This window comes from Lupinus angustifolius, chromosome LG16, assembly GCF_001865875.1.
Source record: "Lupinus angustifolius cultivar Tanjil chromosome LG16, LupAngTanjil_v1.0, whole genome shotgun sequence".
Taxonomy (NCBI): Eukaryota; Viridiplantae; Streptophyta; class Magnoliopsida; order Fabales; family Fabaceae; genus Lupinus; species Lupinus angustifolius.
Window position 1 is genome coordinate 8,588,273 of NC_032024.1, and position 15,218 is coordinate 8,603,490.

The following is a 15,218-nucleotide window of genomic DNA, read 5'->3' on the forward strand; positions in this document are numbered from 1 at the left end:
GATGTTGTCATTTGGATAATGTTATCTGTGGTTGGCTTTGCATGTTTAGTTTTGGGGTTAAAATATATGTTTTCTTTAAAATTAATATGACAGTTATATCATTATTTATATTATATTTTAGATTGTAATATTTATGTACTATGCAAATATTTATTTATATTAATATATTATTCAATATTTTTATTTTATTTTTGAAGAGTTGATAATAATTAAATATGAATAATGCAATAAAAACATATAAAACTGTTAATGCATACATTTTTTTCTCTTTATTTTATTTCTATATTTTATTTTTTAAATTTACTGGTCTTCTAATACGTACCATTGCATTATTTGCATGTATAGATAGCAAAACGGGTTGCTCGACTTGTTTTGTCAGTGCCCACAAAAATTTAGGCGGATGCAGGTATACCCGGGCTTGTGTGCGGGCTGCAAACATTGTTGAATAATTAAAAAATCATTTAATAAATATAATTGAATTAAATAAAGTGGTTGAAGATAAAAAATTAACAAAAACTTTGATATTTTATATGAAATTGAACAAATTATATTAGATTACAATTTTTTCGGAATTAAAAATCACATTACATCATAACTTATTTGAAATTTTCTTAATTTTTTCTTAAATTATGTTTGTGGACCGCTTATGGTCTGCCCGCATTGCCCAGTTAAAATGCCCACTGGCTTGGCGAGTGAAACAGACAGAGCAAAATGAGCAAATGAGTAAAATTTGTATGATCCACCCACAAAAAGTGCGGGCGCGCCCGTAGGCATTACCTGTTTACCATCTATAAGTGCATGGCAAATATTAAATAAGACTACCACCCATAAATTATTATTATCGCATCATTTCATTCATATTTAATTATTATTGACTATTCAAAAAAATAATCAAAATAAATAATATAGTGATTATATATAAATTTTGGTCACACATTCTTAATATGTGATATTGGATCTATATTGTTGTGTTATATGGGTTAAAAAGTACTATAAAGGTCAGATCTTTTTCTGATAGATAAACCTTATTTAAATTTATTAGAATAATTTGTAAACTTAGTGTTTTTTGATACACATGAAAGTTAATATTTTATTTTTATTTTTTTCAACCAATTTTATTTCAAATTTGAATAGTACTTTATCTTTTTTGGATTGACTATTTTATCATTTTCCCACTATTGATTTTGTGAATTGTCTAATTCAAATTTAGTTACTTTTATTTATTTGGGTCATGCAATTTCAAAATATTGATATTAATTTTTATATTATCTCTATTTTAATATTTTTAACATTTATAATGAAGTATTTAAAGTTTAAAAATATAGTGGATAAATATTAAAAATGTATACTTTAAAAGGAGTATAAAAAACAATCAAAATAATCATAACATAATAAATAACTTTATATCTTTTTTTGTAATTTACTTTGTAAGAAAATAACTTTTTATCTTACCTATATGAAATAGATATTTAACTTCTCTCACCTAAGTTGTTCACATATAAACAAATTATAATACGATCAAATTATATTCACAAAAGTTTATAATGTTATAGTTTATAAACTAAAACTAAAAAGATAAATGGTAAGATTATTGTTTATCATCAAATCACAACTAAGGAAATAAAGAAAAACAGAAAGAGAAGTCGTCCCCAAGGTTTGTTTTTTTAATTAGTAAAATATGGGAAAACTCTTTCAATATTTATTAATAATGCATAAATTAACTATAATGTTTATCCATTTCAACTTTTGACGTTCAAAGTGGCTCCATGTATATGTACAATACACTTCACATTAGACAACAACTTTGGTATAATTTGTGTGAGCCTCTAAATCATGACAAACACAAAACCTCATTAAGAAAGAGAAGTCGTCCCAAGGTTTGTTTTTTTTATTTAGTAAAATATGGGAAAACCCTTTCAATATTTACTAATAATGCATAAATTAACTATAATGTTTATCCATTTCAGCTCTTGACGATCAGAGTGGCTCCATGTATATGTACAATACACTTCACATTAGACAACAACTTTGGTATAATTTGTGCGAGCCTTTAAATCATGACAAACACAAAACCTCATTATAAGAAAGAGAAGTCGTCCCCAAGGTTTGTTTGTTTTATTTAGTAAAATATGGGAAAACCCTTTCAATATTTACTAATAATGCATAAATTAACTATAATGTTTATCCATTTCAGCTCTTGACGATCAGAGTGGCTCCATGTATATGTACAATACACTTCACATTAGACAACAACTTTGATATAATTTGTGCGAGCCTCTAAATCATGACAAACACAAAACCTCATTATAAGAAAGAGAAGTCGTCCCCAAGGTTTGTTTTTTTATTTATTTAGTAAAATATGGGAAAACCCTTTCAATATTTACTAATAATGCATAAATTAATTATAATGTTTATCCATTTCAGCTTTTGACGATCAGAGTGGCTCCATGTATATGTACAATACACTTCACATTAGACAACAACTTTGGTATAATTTGTGTGAGCCTCTAAATCATGACAAACACAAAACCTCATTATAAGTCACACTTCAATATGAATTGCATAATAATAAAGGACAACTTGTATAAGTGGCGCCATCATAAGATATATAGTTCTCTTATTTAATCTACTTATCGTGTATTGAATTCAATCGTATAATATACTATATATCATATTTCTTCCAAAAGAAACATTTTAATAATAATATAAAAAGTGACACATCATATAGAGTAAAGTATTATAAGATAAAACATTCAACTTGTTTATTGAATTATGAATGATTTCCTTTTATAGAAGGAAATGAGGTTGTTGTAACAACTTAACAAACAACCAGCTAAGGTTAAGCAATTATAAGGATAAGAGCAAAAGATGCTAACAACAATTTGAACTAAGAATAAACTAATGATATTCTAAAACAGAAAAACAAAAACTGAAGTTGGATTTATCTGTTAATATTCCCCCTCAAGATGGATGGTCGTGAGACTAGGCCAATCTTGGACAGTAACGTTGAGAATCTGGATAAGGCAAGGGGCTTTGTGAGAGCATCGGCTAACTGATCATCTCCAGGAATGTGTTGAATTCGAAGCTTCCCAAGTTGAACTTGTTCACAGACAAAATGAAAAGCTAGAGCTAAGTGCTTCATTCTTGAATGAAAGACCGGATTCTTGGAGTATTGAGTAGCACTCAGATTGTCACAATAGATTCTTAGTAAGGAAGGTAAAGTGAATCGTAGTTCACTGAGCAGTGATTGTAGCCAAGGTAGCTCAGCTGTGGTGGAGGCAACAACACGAAATTCAGCTTCAGTGGATGATCTAGCAACTCCTTGTTGCTTCTTAGAACTCCAAGACAAAGGATTACGACCAATATAAACAATATAATCATAGGTTGAGAAATATGTATCATGATCACCAGCCCAATCTGCATCAGTATAAGCATGAAGACAAGATGGGGAATCTCGATGAATAACCAGACCATGATCAATGGTGCCATTGAGATAGCGCAGTAGCCTTTTAAGAGCAACCCAATGTAAGTCAGTTGGCTTATGCATAAATTATAACAATTTATTGACAACAAATGCTACATCCATACAAGTGAGAGACAATATTGCAAGCTTCCCACCAAGGCTCGGTATTCAGATTGATTGGACAAAGTATTACCAACAGTAAGAGTGAGTGGAGGATGAACTATCATTGGAGTTGAAATTGATTTTGCATAATTCATATTGAATCGAGAGAGACGGTCACTGATGCATTTCTTTTGATTAAGAAACAACCCATGAGGATGTTTCATAACTTCAACCCCAAGAAAGTATGACAGTGGCCCTAGATCTTTTAACGAAAATCTGATTGCCAAGGAATTAATAAACTCCTGCACATCATTGGGAGAGGGCCCAGTAACAATTATGTCATCTACATAAACGAGTAAATAGAATAGTCGACCTTGTCTATTATAAAGAAACAATGAAGTGTCAGCAATTGAGTTGGTGAAGTCAAAGGAAAGAAGAAATGACTGAAGCTCATTGTACCAAGCTCGTGGAGATTGTTTGAGACCATAAATAGCTTTACGGAGCTTACACACATGAGTAGGATGATCTTTGTCCAAGAAACCAGGTGGTTGTGACATGTAGACATCCTCTTGAAGAGAACCTTGTAGAAACGCGTTATTAATATCAAGTTGTCGAATGGGCCAGCCACGAGTCACGACGAGGATCAATATCAAACGAATTGTAGTTGGCTTGATAACATGGTTGAAGGTCTCTGTGAAATCAATGCCTGCTCGTTGATGAAAACCCTTTGCTACAAGTCTAGCTTTGTAGCATTCAATTGCACCAGAAGGTTTCTATTTGATGCGATAGACCCATTTGTTGTCTACTAAGTTTTGTGATGGATGAGGACGTACAAGATCCCAGGTGTGATTTCTAACAAGATCCCAGGTACTAAGTTTTGTGATGTTCATCAGTCATGGCAGCCTGCCATTGAGGGTTTCTAAGAGCCTGGGTAATTGTTTGTGGTTCTATTTGAGAGAGGTTGAGAGTGGTTAAGTGTACATATTTGGGGTTGGGCTTGCGGATATTATTATGTAGTCTGGTAACAATGGTTCTTGAGGATGGAGGGGAAGGCATATGGGAGAGTTGAGGGGATGGCAAAAGAGAAGTGGAGGTGGGTTGTGATGTATCAGTAACGGAAGCAGCATAAGGCACCTCAAGAAGAGGTGGTTCATTGACCTCAACAAGAGGTTGCTCAGTGACCTCAACAACATGCTGCTCAGTGTGCAATATAGGGACATTAAGAACAGTCCATTCCTCAACAGAAGATGATCTTGATGGCTCAATATTTCTGGACAAGTCAACAAAAGGAAAAACATTTTCTACAAATTTCACATGTCTTGATGTGTATATGCAATTAGTAGGTGGATGAAGACATGATATGCACTTTGAGATGAGGAATAGCCTATGAAGATACAGGGAAGAGACTTGGGATTCCAATCCTCCTTGAGGAAATAAATAACTGGTTATTCAGTAGTATTGGGGGGAGGAGGGCACTGGTTGATTAACTGTCATATCTGGATGAACTTCATGATGTTCAGTTGCTTTCTTCAGTACAAGAAGAACTTGATTCTCATTACAGAATTCAATTGCTGCAGCTATGTGGGATGAATGATGATTTTTGGATGGAAAAATGACTTACTTGGTAACTCTATGTGGATTTGTTGGAAAAGTTCATGCGACTTGATGTCCCCATTGACATGTGTATTAGATGTTTAGGCCAATCAAGGCTCAACATTTCTGAGTAACATGGAATTTACTCTCCATATCTTTGTCAACTAATATTGATATGTTGAAATGGAATTGTGAAGGTTGCTTGCTTTGGACGTATATGTCGTTACAGCTTGTAATTGCATTTCTAGCTCGCTAAGTATCAATTATTTGCGTCAGGAAGCACTGTGGGCATGACATAGTTCTAATAAGCTTGTGTTCATCACTGTTCAATAAACACACCATTCCTTCATGCACAGCCAGATAGTCATAGTAGCCTGAATATGGATCATGGATATACCCTTACTTTTTCACGTTATGCCAAATTTTTTGATATCTTAGAAATAATACCCTGGATGTCATGCAAGAACTAAAATAAGAGCAAAAAACAGGTATGTTGGATATGACAAAGGAAAAAATGAAGACTATGATATGACCTTTGATCCAATGGTCACAAAGAAATGATCCGGGTCCGGTACTTAACAAGATTAAGACACATGTCATGATATGAAGTATGTCCATTACAGGAGAGGTTAGTACATACTTCAGATTATGATATGTAGCAAAAATAAATTTTGAAGGGTTCAGATTTTAATTTATTTTTAAATTAAATAACTTAAAAAAAAATCATCCACTCATATTCCTAGTAATGGAGAAGAATCCTATTCCTTTTGGATTTTACAACTGGACCAGCGAAGTACATCAGTAACCACGAATCCGCTTTATCACCCTTTGTGAAATGCGGGTGGTGATTTTCAGATTTTTCTATGTCTGGTTCATGCAACTGAATTGCTGGCAAAGCCTTGAACATTTTCTCTCCGGTAAGACAAAGTTCATATCTATAAAGAATTGACTCGTAATTAAAATTTCTCATGGTTTCAACAAGGCCTTAGACTTCTGAACAGATTAATACATTATATTTTTTAACGAAGAAATGTTATTTATTATTAGAGAAGAAAACTACAAAGGAAGAGGATAAGGAAGAAAACTACATTATCCTCGAACCCGGGTCCCCATGCAAAGTAACTTGCTGTTAAACAAATGAACTAAAGTTGATGAGCAATGGTTTGAACTCAGAAGTTGTAAGAAAGCTACGCCACTTCTGCACATTATAAAATAATTCACTCAAACGTCGTAAAAAAATTACATGACTGCTGGGTATAGAAATGTATTGCTTATAAAAGTCATTAAAGTGTTCCAAGACTTTTTGTACAAAATTAATAATACACAGAAGTGGTATAATAACATCACGACTTCTAAAAATTCTCATTGGTACCTGGTTATCGTTATTTTTAATCTAACGGTTAATAAATAATTGGCAGGTTAGCACCACCAATATCTTTATATTAAGCTTCAATGAAAAAACAACATTCCCATATGAGTCAATGAAAAAACAGAACTCCCATATTTGTCCAATTTCTTCTCCCATTGAGAATGATGGCTTTCAATGAAAGCCTGTCATAGACATGAAGGGTGTATTACTCTTGAACTTTGCACGATTTCAAGAATAGGTTCTATTATTGATTAGTTTTCCTTGTTTTCTTAAGTTAGACGGGTATGAGTGGAATATCCACATTCACACGATAGGCCAGTTGTCCAAATAATTGATGCTTAACCAACTCTATATATCGTGACTTGGACAAATATTGATTCCACTTGCTAACCGGGTTGACCTGTACCAGGTCACTAAATTATAACCGTAGATTCAATTTCAGCGACGATCTGCACTGAGGTGGTGCCAGTGTTTGAGATACAGAGATATAGTTATCCTGGCAAACATGATTTTCCCCCCTCTAATACAAACTCTTCTCATTTAAGAGTATAAAATTTATATAAAAATTTATGGTTATATCTGAAAGAGTGATTAATTAATAAATATAAATGATAAATAATTAAAATATAAAATGATTTCATACACGTTTTCCTCATGATTTAAAAATACATTAAGAATATCATAATTGAATGATAAAGATATGACTCCACCACACAACATAATTATTTATGGAAAACAATATATTCTTCTTTTAAATTATCTTACAAATTCTCATATATATATATATATATATTTGACATGTGTCAAAAATTATATTGGTTTATCAATGATTGGTTTATAAGTGATATATGTTATGTCATTTTTTTCGTGGGTAGAAAAAAATATTATTGCTCATCATTTATAGAAGAATGTAATATTTATACATTGGTAGGATAAAAATTTATATACATTATATAAAACTCTTATATTAAGCATAATGTTTATTTGTTTTTTTTAAAAGTCAATATTACAATAACAGTGTATAAAGCTCTCACAATGTCCATGCATATATTTTAGGTTGTTAATGAACCGAATCAACTCAGTATTAATTCAAAATTCGACTCGTCATTTAGTTCGATAAACTTGTTCATGAACCAAATGTGCTAAACTTGAGGGTTTAGGCTCATTGCATAAACTAACTCGATATAAATATATTTATATTTATATATATTACTATCCATATATTATATTTGACCTAATATTTTATGTTTATTATTACTATTATATACGATTCTTCTATGTTTATTATTGTTATATATATATATATATAAACTAATATTTTATGCAATATTTTTTAAAAATTAATTAATTATTTAAGTTATTCAAATGAACTAATTCGAGTTATGTCGATTGGTTCGTGAACTTTAACTAAGCTGAATTTGAGCTAAAAAATCGTATCGAACTCAAGTCATGTTTCGTACCAAGCAAATACTTATTGAATTTAATCAAGCTGAGCACTCACTCAACTATGTTCGGTTTCTTTTCAACCCTAATTTTTCCTAGATTGGTATATATGTTGCCTTTTTCTCGAACAGGAATTTACTATTCCAAAATTCACATCCTCATCTCCCAAATAAATCAAATCTCATAAAATAATATAAAAAATATTTTTTTTTTTAATGATTTTCTTTTTAGGTAGATGAAGGCCACATAAAAAATGAGATTGGTGAAATTTATTCCTTTTTCCTATTACCACGATCTCTACACATTCGTATAATCTAGACATCAACGTTGACCCGTTTACGAGATTATTGATTTGTTATAAAGGCTAAGGAAATTGAGAGAATAATTAGCAAAGAGAAGAGAATAGATGGCGTTGAAGGAAACCTTTTACATATCACATGGATCACCAACCTTGTCCATTGATGAATCCATTAAGGCAAGGAAGTTTCTACAATCATGGAAGAATGATGTGTTTCCTCACAAACCCACTTCCATTCTCGTCATCTCTGGCCATTGGGACACCGCAGTCCCCACCGTTAACGTTATTCAACAAAACAACGACACCATCTATGATTTCTACAACTTCCCCAAACCCATGTACGAGGTTTGTGCTTTCAATTTAAATTTTTTATTATTGTTTGTCTTGCTTCATTTTCATCGAGGAGGGATAATATATGAAACATAATTTGGGACAACATATTTCTGTTAATCTTTCGGGTAAAGAATTAATCATTTTCGGGTTGCGCGAGTGTCCCTCCTAATAGGTGGAAGGAACTCCCAGAAATCGAACATTTTACCTATAGCCTAATACGGTACACAGGGATTCGATGAGATCTTACACTATTCAACTATCGTATCGTTATTATATGATATGCATATAATGTTGTCATTTACATCTATCTATTGTATCCCTCTCTTACATGCTACCTTTACTAGCTTAAATATCCAGCACCCGGAGCTCCACAATTGGCAAAGAGGGTGAAGGAACTCCTCAAAGGTTCTGGCTTCAGCCGTGTAGACGAAGACGATAAGCGAGGGCTTGATCATGGAGCTTGGGTTCCACTCATGTTGATGTACCCAGAAGCTGATATCCCTGTTTGCCAATTGTCAGTTCAATCTGACCAGGATGGGACTTACCATTATAACTTAGGAAAAGCATTAGCCCCTCTTAAAGATGAAGGTGTATTGATAATGGGTTCTGGAAGTGCTGTTCATAATTTGAGGGCACTTAGAAAGAGCGCCACTCTTGCTCCATGGGCCGTGGAATTTGATGATTGGTTGAAAGATGCTCTTCTTGAAGGAAGGTATGTTTTTCTCTGTTTCGATGTTCACATTTTCTGAATGCAAAATTGATCTGATTAAGAATGTTAACTGCCAGGTTTATAATTAATGAGATATGTAACACCTCAGTCTTAGACATGCGACTCCTTGGGTCCATGAATTTAATGAGCGTGTCGCCCTCAAACTTTATTCCCCCTAAAGGGAGCCTCGACTTGAACCCATGACCTAAGAGACTTATAGTCATTGATTCCATTAAGTGCTACCACTAAGCTACGTGTTACATGATACTCCTTTTATAGTTATATGAATGACAATGGAAAAATTGCAAGTAGTAAGTATTGAATGGTGTAGACTGTGACTCTTCATAAGTTGTTGGTTGTGAAAGTTCTTCAATTGCTTTTGTAGGTATGAAGATGTAAATGATTATGAACACAAAGCGCCACACGCAAAATTGGCTCATCCCTCGCCAGATCACTTCTATCCACTCCATGTTGCAATTGGTGCTGCTGGTGAAAATTCAAAGGCCAAACTTATCCACAGCAGTTTTCAATTGAGCACTCTCTCTTATGCCTCTTATCAGTTTACATCAGCTTCAACTTGAAATCTGCTTCGATTAAGATGTGTTGCTTGGATATTTTATACTTGTGCTTCTACGATGTATTGTGTTTAATTGTGTCAATATATACCATATTATGAATAAAAGAAATTGAGGGTTTCCCTCATTGTTGAATGATGGTTGGTCTATTAGTCTTTTACTTAAGGAATATGTTAAAAATGCATAACACTGATCTGTTATCCTTAGTAGTGCAACTATATATGCTTGAGGTTTCACATTCTTCATGCTTTAAAATCTTAGACATTTACCAATTGCCATTCAATATCTATTGAGTTGTTTTGATTCCAAGTGGAATTCATTGACCATTGACAGTTTTACTAAAACGATTTAAGAGAAGACTGATTTATGGAACATGAATCTAGATCATTGTTCTAAAAACCAAAATGGAGCAGTTAGTTCAATGATTGAACTTGGAATTAAACATTCTGGTTCAGTTGTGTTATTAAAACTGAACCAGATGAAGTAAACTGGTACATGGATACAGTTAAAAGTATTTCACACCCATATAAAGCTGAGCTGTTAGCTGCCAAGAGAAATGTATTTTGCTGATTCCTTTTCCAAGCTAGAAGCTAAGCTTATTAATATTAAAGGTTTCAAAGCTAGATGAAGAAGATTAATATGAAGTGTTTTTCTTCTTCTTTTTTATGAGGGAAAAAAGAGTTTTATTAACTCAAAAGGCCATCAATAAGGTGTTGATCTAGTGGTGTAAGGCTCCGCTAGATCTTCAGGATGATCAAAAGGTCAAATATTCAGTTTCTAAGAGCAACACTTGCTGAGAGGGGGCAGCCACACATTCTGAAAGAGATTAATTCATTTGTCAAAGGCCAACTGATAGTACCCAAAAACACTCAAAATGCTGACACTGGCTGCCTGCATTACATGGTGGGGTGGAGCTGAATAGCTCCAATGAACATTAGGGAATCCTACAGCACACACAGCTAACGAATGAACTGAATAATGATACTTTCAATGAATGTGTGGCACATGATAATCTTCAAATCTTCTAAGGAGCTCTTGGCTATCAAGGACTATAAGCTCAATGACTTATAGAATAGTAATCCTATGGACATTGACGAAAATGAATGCCAAAACAATCTTAAACATCCTTTTGTTTTTGCATACCAATGAATTATCTCATTAAATTAGCCTAAATTTTTTCGACAAAGCATATAGATGAATATATTCAATATGCAAACATAAGGAACAAAGTTAAATTAAAAAAAATACGATTTTAAATATTTTACAACCCTTTTAATGTATGTCAAGGGGGTATCTTACAATTTGGAGCACAAATATCAACTCAAGGACATTTGTTGGAGACACATTTGAAGAATAAGAGGTTGTCCCAAAGCCAAACTCAAAAAATACTATGATGAGGATGTTCAATTCAAATCAAGTCATCAAGTTACATTCAATAAAATAATATGTGCAAGTGAGACCCATGCATTTTGGGCAGCCAGCTATGTATATTCTCACCTGTTTTTCAATTGAATAAAGAATAACTTCTATATAACTCATGGAAACATTGTCATTAAAGGTGCAAGGAAAGAGAGTGGTATGATAATTTTCCTTTATGGGAGAATGTTGTGTGGTTCAAAGGTGAAATGAATTGTTTCCTCCTTGGAATAAGTATGTGGTATGATTTATTTCCTTTCTTAGAGGATTACAATACAACTTAAGGATGAATGATTTATTTCCTTTTATGGTTCTGTGTGATTCAAGGAGAGAGGGTGATATGATTTATTTCCTTTCTTCTAGAGGATTGCAATGCAACTTAAGAGAGAATGATTTGTTTCATTTTGTAGTCGTGTGATTTAAGGAGAGAATGTAATATGATTTATTTCATTTCTTGAAGGATTATAATACAACTTAAGGAGAGATGATTTGTTTCCTTTAATGGATGTGTGGTTCATGGTTCAAGGAGAGAGAGTGATATGATTTGTTTCCTTTTTTTGGGTTATCACGTGAATGATGATTATAGTTACAAAATAAAGTATCTCTTGACACACATAGACAAATTCTCTCATCCAGTCACTAAAATAATGACATGCTTTTACTATATGTTTTATTTAATCATTTTTTATAAAAATATTTTTAAAACAAAACAATACACATGTCATGCTTTTACTAGACGAAGAAAATAAGTTATCTTAGAAAATAATTTATTCTCTTATAATTAATAGTGTTTTTATTTGAATCCTTTTAGTCTTTTTGGATTTAAAATAATAACATTTTTAAGGGGAATCCATGTTAGATTGGGGTTGATTACAATAAGTCATTAGTTGATGTTTATTGTCATAATTAGGTCATTCAAGTGTAATTGCTAGTGCTAATTTTCGTGAAGCCAAGTGATCAGCCATACAACTATTTAAAAATGAGGGGAAAAAAATTGAAATTTTGATTGGAATTATCCATCTTTAATGAGATTTGTCTCCCAAGGTCTTGGTTGAACCAATACCCTTTTGTTCTTATCAAGAACTCCAAAGTTTTTATGGCAAATAACACCTTGACTTATCAAACAATTCATCATGGTTGCGAGGATCTCATCACCTTTTGACTGTTACCAACAAATTGTTAATATTATAGTAAGCAAGTTGAATCCTAATACATTCCTTGAAAAATAAATAATGGTTGGTTGAGTTGTCCTAAATGAGGAGGAAAACTAGTTCTCTATTCTGGTAATAGGCAGAGTGAAGGGATACCTGTTAAAAAAAATAATTGCTTCAGTTTTTTTCTTTCTTTTAACTCTCCTTTCCTCTAGCCACACCCTTGAAGGCATGAGTAGTAAAAATATATTGAGTATATTTAATGTAGATATATTCAGTCACAGTAAAATATATGTAAATTTTACTTATAATCTAAGGGGCCTAAGTCCTAACCACTAGTCATTAAAGAGTTATATCAATTCAACAATGAAGTCTTAATAAAAAAATGTATACAAAAGTTGTATGGAAGTCAAAAACGGCATAAGTATTTCCCATTGTCATAATGTGTTAAATAATTCCATAGTTGTTATTATACTACATATATGGTCAAATGTCAAAAAACATAGGCGCATAACAGAAAATATATTCACACACATATATATAATGTTTGGCCTGTCAAAATAAAATATACATATAGCTCTTTGATCAATAGCCTATAATATATTATCAATGACTAGCCTATTCAGATTTTGTCACGGTTCTGTTAAATCTACCCCACAAAAAGGAAAGATGATAGAAAGTGTTGATTCTATTGACAAAGGATCAGAAGAGAAAGAGAAGAATATGGGGTTGAAATTAAAGGAGACTTTTTTTATATCTCATGGATCACCAACTCTTGCCATAGATGAATCAATTCCAGCATGGAAGTTCTTGAATTCATGGAAGGAGGTTTTTCCAGAGAAACCCTCTTCCATTCTTGTCATTTCTGGCCATTGGGACACGAATGTCCCAACGGTTAACGTTGTTGACCAAAATGAAACCATTCATGACTTCTATGGTTTCCCTAGAGCCATGTACAAGGTTTGCACTTTCTCAATATATTGGTTTTTTACCTTTTCTAAAGGTTCCTTTTTCATATACTTATAGTCATCTTGGTGAATTCTTTCATTTTAAGAATTTCTGCAATTACACGTATTATACTTTTTTGCACAAATACCTCGACGATTCCCGCTCCTTAATATCTATCATGTTTAATCACGATTAACAGCTACATTTCCTATTCATTCTCTTTGTAATATACATGCTTTGTCTTTTTTTCTTTCTTTCTCTTTTAACTTGTTCCATGTGTTACCAGCTCAAATATCCAGCACCAGGGGCACCAAACTTGGCAAAGAAGGTAAAAGAGCTATTACTAGCATCTGGGTTGGACCATGTTGATGAAGAGAGAAAACGTGGTCTTGACCATGGTGCATGGGTGCCTCTCATGTTGATGTACCCAGAGGCAGATATCCCAGTGTGTCAACTCTCTCTTTCATCCAAAAGAGGTGCTACTTATCACTACAACATGGGAAAAGCATTAGCACCTCTTAAGGATGAAGGTGTTCTAATCATTGGGTCTGGCAGTGCCACCCATAATCTCAGTACAATTGCACCTCGTACTACTCCTCCTGCTCCATGGGCTTTAGCATTTATCTCTTGGTTAAAAGACTCTCTTCTTCATGGAAGGTATATATTCATTTCCTTTCTTTTCCGATATTCATATCGAAATCATAGACATTTCACAATAGTCGCCGTGTCTGTGTTAGTCACGTAACTTTATTAGATAGTCGTCATGTCTGTGTTATTCATGACATAGTTTCTGAGATGCTTGTAGCATCAATTCTCTTGTGTATGTTTTAATGGTAGTGTTAAATAAATGGGTTTGTAGATATGAAGAAGTAAATGAATATGAAGAGAAGGCACCATATGCAAAAGTTGCTCATCCCTGGCCAGATCATTTCTTCCCATTACATGTGGCAATGGGAGCAGCTGGTGAAAAAGCTAAGACCCAAATTGTCCATGATAGTTGGGATGGTGGTTCTTTTTCTTATGCTTCTTTTGGTTTTACAGCAGCTACTACAACTTGATGCATCATACTCATAGCTTCTCATATTGTTTTCATTTATATGATAAGATAAAATTGCATGTACGTTATTCTTATGATTCATGAGGACATGTAAACTGTATTCTCGTTTATTATTAATCATTAAAGTTTATGTCACAAAGAAGCTACTGATTCATTGGCAAGTGTTTGGTTCTTTTGAGTAATATTTTCAAGTAGGACCTCTTTCATAGTAGTAAAAAAGCAGAGTTTTCTATTGTAATTAAAAAGGATTTTGTGTGTGTAGATTATATTGACATATTGACACCTAATATCATATTTGAAGCAAAATGAAAGGAAAAAGAATCCTAACTATACAAATCAAAGAAAATGATAGACTACAAATATATTTCTCTTGTGGATACATCAAAATGCAACACATAAAATAACCTTTATTTTTATCAATCTCCATCAGCAATTACAAACAAAATTGTGGACTTTGGTGGTACCTAAGATTCTGTTTGCCAGTGACTTTTTAAGGGAAAGAAAAATACATAAATGCTTCACATTAAACTCACAAGTGTATTTCATAGCTCTCAACCCTTTTCTTTTTATTTCCCCCCTCTAAAATCCAACTACCAAACAAATCATAAAGCTCTTGTCCTTTCAATAAAAGGTTGCAGACATTAAGATGCAGCATTCCCCAAAGCAGCATGCAGATTTGAGAACAAAAGAAAGGAACAGGAGTGAGGAAGGAAAAGCACAACATGTTGACAGAAACAAAAATCTTTACATTAGCTCTTATA

At 32.9% G+C, this 15,218-nt stretch overlaps 2 protein-coding genes across 2 annotated transcripts; both read left to right on the plus strand.

Annotated features, from left to right (window-relative positions):
• On the plus strand, positions 4,764 to 14,655 carry LOC109329943 (extradiol ring-cleavage dioxygenase-like). Its single transcript, XM_019563854.1, has 5 exons — positions 4,764 to 4,768; positions 9,642 to 9,645; positions 13,053 to 13,412; positions 13,687 to 14,057; positions 14,260 to 14,655. The coding sequence occupies exons 3-5, from the start codon at positions 13,062 to 13,064 to the stop codon at positions 14,456 to 14,458; spliced, it is 921 nt and encodes a 306-aa protein (XP_019419399.1). The 5' UTR covers positions 4,764 to 4,768; positions 9,642 to 9,645; positions 13,053 to 13,061; the 3' UTR covers positions 14,459 to 14,655.
• LOC109329944 (extradiol ring-cleavage dioxygenase-like) lies at positions 8,292 to 10,020 on the plus strand. Its single transcript, XM_019563855.1, has 3 exons — positions 8,292 to 8,613; positions 8,946 to 9,313; positions 9,696 to 10,020. Exons 1-3 carry the CDS (start codon positions 8,377 to 8,379, stop codon positions 9,889 to 9,891), a joined length of 801 nt encoding a protein of 266 aa, XP_019419400.1. The 5' UTR covers positions 8,292 to 8,376; the 3' UTR covers positions 9,892 to 10,020.